At 43.5% G+C, this 4,484-nt stretch overlaps 1 protein-coding gene across 1 annotated transcript; it reads left to right on the plus strand.

Annotated features, from left to right (window-relative positions):
- The first annotated feature begins 276 nt into the window (after positions 1 to 276).
- Positions 277 to 4,484, plus strand: A4GNT (alpha-1,4-N-acetylglucosaminyltransferase). The gene is made up of 2 exons (XM_060149769.1): positions 277 to 687; positions 3,870 to 4,484. The coding sequence occupies exons 1-2, from the start codon at positions 277 to 279 to the stop codon at positions 4,482 to 4,484; spliced, it is 1,026 nt and encodes a 341-aa protein (XP_060005752.1).

Below are 4,484 nucleotides of genomic sequence, written 5' to 3' on the forward strand. Positions count from 1 at the left end.
CAAGCAACAAGGATATATTGTTTAGCAAGGGAATTATAGCCATTATTTTGTAAGAATTTTTAATGAAATATAATCTGTAAAAATACTGAATCACTATGCTATACACCTGGAAGTAATCTCATATTATAAATCAACTATATTTCAATTAAAAAATCTAAGCTTGAAAGTGATATTCAGGTATCATCTTCTTGTGTGCTATCTTTATCAGGTTTTGTGACTATAATTTTTAATTAATAGTGTTGATTTTAGGGAGCAGGACAGGAGAGAGGGGTGGACATGCTGATGAAGCTTCAGCTCTCCCTGTCGGTCATCCTGCTGCTTGCCTGTGGCTTCCTCTACCAGTTCACCCAGAAGTCCAGCTGCCTCTTCCCCCACCTGCCTCCCTACAAGTCCCAGCAGGGGCTGGAAGCCCTCCTGGGCCATGGGCGCAGCATCGTGTTCCTAGAGACCTCAGAGAGAACGGAGCTATCCCCGCTGGTCTCCTGTGCTGTGGAGTCTGCGGCCAAGGTCTACGCTGAGCAGCCTGTGCTGTTACTTATGAAAGGGCTCAACAATTCCATGCAGCTGCCCCCAAACTCCACTTCCCCAGCCCTTTCCCTCCTCTCGGCAATAGACAATGTTTTCCTCTTCCCTTTGGATATGAAAAGCCTGTTTGAAGACACACCGCTGTTTTCGTGGTACACTCAGGTAAGTGTTCAGAGAATCTCAGAATGTCGGTGTTGGGAAGGACCATAGAAAATGGGTCCAATCTAGCCATTTTATAGATGGGTAAACTGAGGGTAAGGCTAGATTGTCAGAGATAGGCTAGAACCCAGATCTTTTGACTCTTGCCTGGTCTTCATTCTACGGTGTTGAGTCCTGATTCAAGGAAACAGGAGAGACTTGATTTAGGCTTATCTTTACCCTGCTGCCTTTTGCTTTCACCTTATTTCTTAGGATTTCTTGAGACTATTCTTAACTGAATGAGTTTCTACATCTTTTCTAGGTGTATAGACCATTCATTTTTCACTGACAGTTTTAAACCCATCTATGTTAAACTTTTTTGCACCTAAGGGGGGAAATAAGGCAATATTTAACTGGAAAATGATGTAAATAGAAAATTCATGAAAGATCAGGTGGGTGCTGCTGTATGAGATTGGGTTACATTGAGATACGATCAAGAAACTCCTGGAGCTCTTAGGAATTTTGTAATTTTGTGCGAAACTCCCTCTTCCTTTCCCTTTAAAGGACACTTGTGGTGGCATTTAGGGCCCATGATAATCCAGGATAATCTCAGCTCAAGATCCTTAATTTTTTTTTTTTTTTTTGGCCACACCGTGTGGCATGTGGGATCTTACTTCCCCGACCAGGGATCGAACCCACGCCCCCTGTGGTGGAAGCACGGGCCTCCAGGGAAGTCCCAAGATCCTTAATTTAATCACATTGGCAAAGATCCTTTCCCTATAGGAGGTAATATTTACAGGTTTCAGGAATTAGGACCACTGAGTGGCTGTTATTCAGCCTACTACAGTATTTGTATAAAAAAAGAGAAAACTCCTGTCCCACCCTCTCTCATTCACCTGGGGACTGGGTGGGCTGTCCTGGGTGGGGGACACACTTGCACCTTGGGGGAGTCGGGCTGTGGTATCTTCTGCTCCAGTTAGGCTACAATAGGATAGCTGGTGGCCAGCTGTTAGGATGGCCTAGCGTGCCATCACTTGCTGGTGACCACTGGATTTGCTGCACTGATTTGGGCAACTGTAGCCCTTGAAGATGCCCAGGGATGAGTACTGAGGGGGTGGGGAGGGAATGAGCAAACAGAATCCTAATCCCCTTTCTGGTGCTCACCTCTGGGGGAGCCTTGTGTTTTATGTTGATGTTAGTCCAATGCCCACATCAAGGTAGGCTTCCTTCCTTCTGTGCGGCTTTTGATATCTGGGTCTGTTCACTAATAATCACCAATTTACCAAAGAATCAACTTTACTTATTTTTACTGAAAGTAAGTGGGTCTCTGGAGTCAGACTGCCTGGGTTAAAATCTAACCTCTGCCTCTCTTACCTTGCACAAATGACTGAACTTCTTGGTCTTTCCTTTTAATTTTTCACTTGAAAAATAGGACTAATAATAGCACCTATTTCTGAGGATTTGTGTAGATTATAAGAGATCAGAACAGTTATTGATAAATTTTTAAAAAATTTTTGAATTAGATTTATTTTTTTATACAGCAGGTTCTTATTAGTTACCCATTTTATACATATTAGTGTATACATGTCAATCCCAATCTCCCAATTCATCCCACCACCACAGTTATTGGTAAATTGTAGCTATTATTATTCATGAGGTTTTCAGCAATTGTATACAATATAATGACGTTAATAGCTCAGGTGAAGATTTCTGCGAAGTCTTAGTGGACTTGCTTTCGTTTGGCTTTATAGTAGAATTTAAAAAAATGTTTCTTTTGTCAAAAGCCAAGGGTCATTGTTTAATCTTTTAATCAACATATTTAAATTCAGGAAAATCTACTGTGTTTTCTGTATTCAAAATTTTAGCATTCCATTTGGGAACACTGGCATTTATAATGGTTTATTTTTATTCGTTTCAAAGTCAATTTCTGTTTTGTTCACATTTCAGCGTTTTCAGTTATCCTTGACTCCTCTGTCTCCAGCTCCATATCCAATCCATCAGCACATCCTGACCGGCTTTATCTTTACCGTGCGCCCAGAATGTGACCACTTCTCTCATCTCCTTTATCGTCACCCTGGTCTAAACCACCATCATCTCCTGCCTGGATTATTTCAACAGCTTCCTAACTTGCCTCTTTGCTTCTGCCCTTGCCCCCTGCCCCCATCTATTTTCCACACTGCACCCAGTGTGACCCCTTTTAGACTAATTCAGATTGCACCACTCCTTTCTTCCAAAGCTTCCAAATCATTTCAGTCCTTACCCCAGCCTACGGGATCCTCCCTCACTCCCGCCCCTGTCCCCGCTCTGATCTGGTTTCCTACCCTTCTCCCTTCACTACTCTGCACTGCTGTTTTCCTGTTCCTGTACATAGTGAGCGTGTTCCTGCCCCAGGGCCCTTGCACTTGCTGTTTCCTCTACCTAGAGCCCTCTTCTCGGAGGTAGCAGCATGGTTCATCCACCCACTTCATCCAGTGTTCTGTTCCGAACACAAGATAAGATAGTGCTGTATCCTGCCCCCTTCATAGCCCCCTCGCCTGACTTTTTTCCTTCATATTCCTTATCAACACCCAACATATGATATATTTATTTGTTTGTTGTCTATCTCCTGCCAGTAAAGATTTTTATCTGTTTGTTCACTGCTGTATCCTTAGCAGCTTAGAGCTTGGCGAATAGCAAGTAGGCCTTCAATGAATATTATTAAAGGAATTAATTAGTGGATGAAGGCATGGATGCATTTTAAGATTCTTTTATCAATTTCTCAAAGAGCATAGCTATTAATCTATCTTATATTTTCATATTTATTTATTTTTATCAGTTCTCAGCACTTTTAGGATTTACCAAAAAATTCTTCCTTCACAGTTTCATATTTGTGGTTAATTTCCATCCTGCTGAAAGTGACTCATAGGGTTCATTGTGAAATCCCTTCTGGGTTTCATCTTTCTACTGCTTTTTTCAAAAAACAATTTCATGAAATCTTTAAAAGCTGCTAAAACCTTCCCATTGATACTGATTGCTGTACACTTTTCACTTAAAGGCAACTTTTTTGGGTGGAGGTAATTTTGGTACATTTGCAATATTGGGCTTTTGGCAAATAGAGTTTTGGGAAGTTGGCTTGCTTCCTGCTCAGCTACCCTGTGCCTGGCCTCCTGCTATGACATCCCTCCCTCTTCCCCTGCCTGGGGGCTGATTTGCACCTGTTCCTGCAGATCAACAGCAGCGCAGAGAGATACTGGCTCCACGTCAGTTCAGATGCATCCCGCCTGGCCTTCATCTGGAAGTACGGCGGTGTCTACATGGATACTGATGTCATCTCCATCAGACCCATCCCCGAGGACAACTTTCTGGCTGCGCAGACATCTCAGTTCTCCAGTAATGGGGTGTTTGGATTCCTCCCCCACCACCCTTTCCTGTGGCAGTGCATGGAAAACTTTGTGGAAAATTACAATTCAGATATTTGGGGCCACCAGGGTCCCGAATTGATGACAAGGATTTTGAGAGTATGGTGCAAACTCAGAGACTTCCAGGAGGTGAGCGACCTCAAGTGTTTAAACTTCTCCTTCTTACACCCCCAAAGATTTTATCCCATCTCCTATGCAGCGTGGAGGCGCTACTATGAAGTCTGGGACGCAGAGCCGAGCTTCAACGACTCCTACGCACTGCATCTGTGGAACTACATGAACCAGGAAGGGAGGGCTGTGGTCAGAGGAAGCAACACACTGGTGGAAAATCTCTACCGTAAGCACTGTCCCAAGTCTTATAGGGACCTGCTTCAAGGTCCAGAGAGCTCGGTGACTGGGGAGCGGGGCCCAGGTAACAAATAG

The sequence above is a fragment of the Lagenorhynchus albirostris genome, chromosome 5 (assembly GCF_949774975.1).
Source record: "Lagenorhynchus albirostris chromosome 5, mLagAlb1.1, whole genome shotgun sequence".
Lineage (NCBI taxonomy): Eukaryota > Metazoa > Chordata > Mammalia > Artiodactyla > Delphinidae > Lagenorhynchus > Lagenorhynchus albirostris.

What these genes read in the sequence shown, in the direction of transcription:
- A4GNT (XM_060149769.1), top strand. Translation starts at nt 277, where the DNA reads ATGCTGATGAAGCTTCAGCTCTCCCTGTCGGTCATCCTGCTGCTTGCC. An exon ending in TGTTTTCGTGGTACACTCAG is followed by an intron (nt 688 to 3,869) that starts GTAAGTGTTCAG and finishes CTGTTCCTGCAG; the next exon opens with ATCAACAGCAGCGCAGAGAG.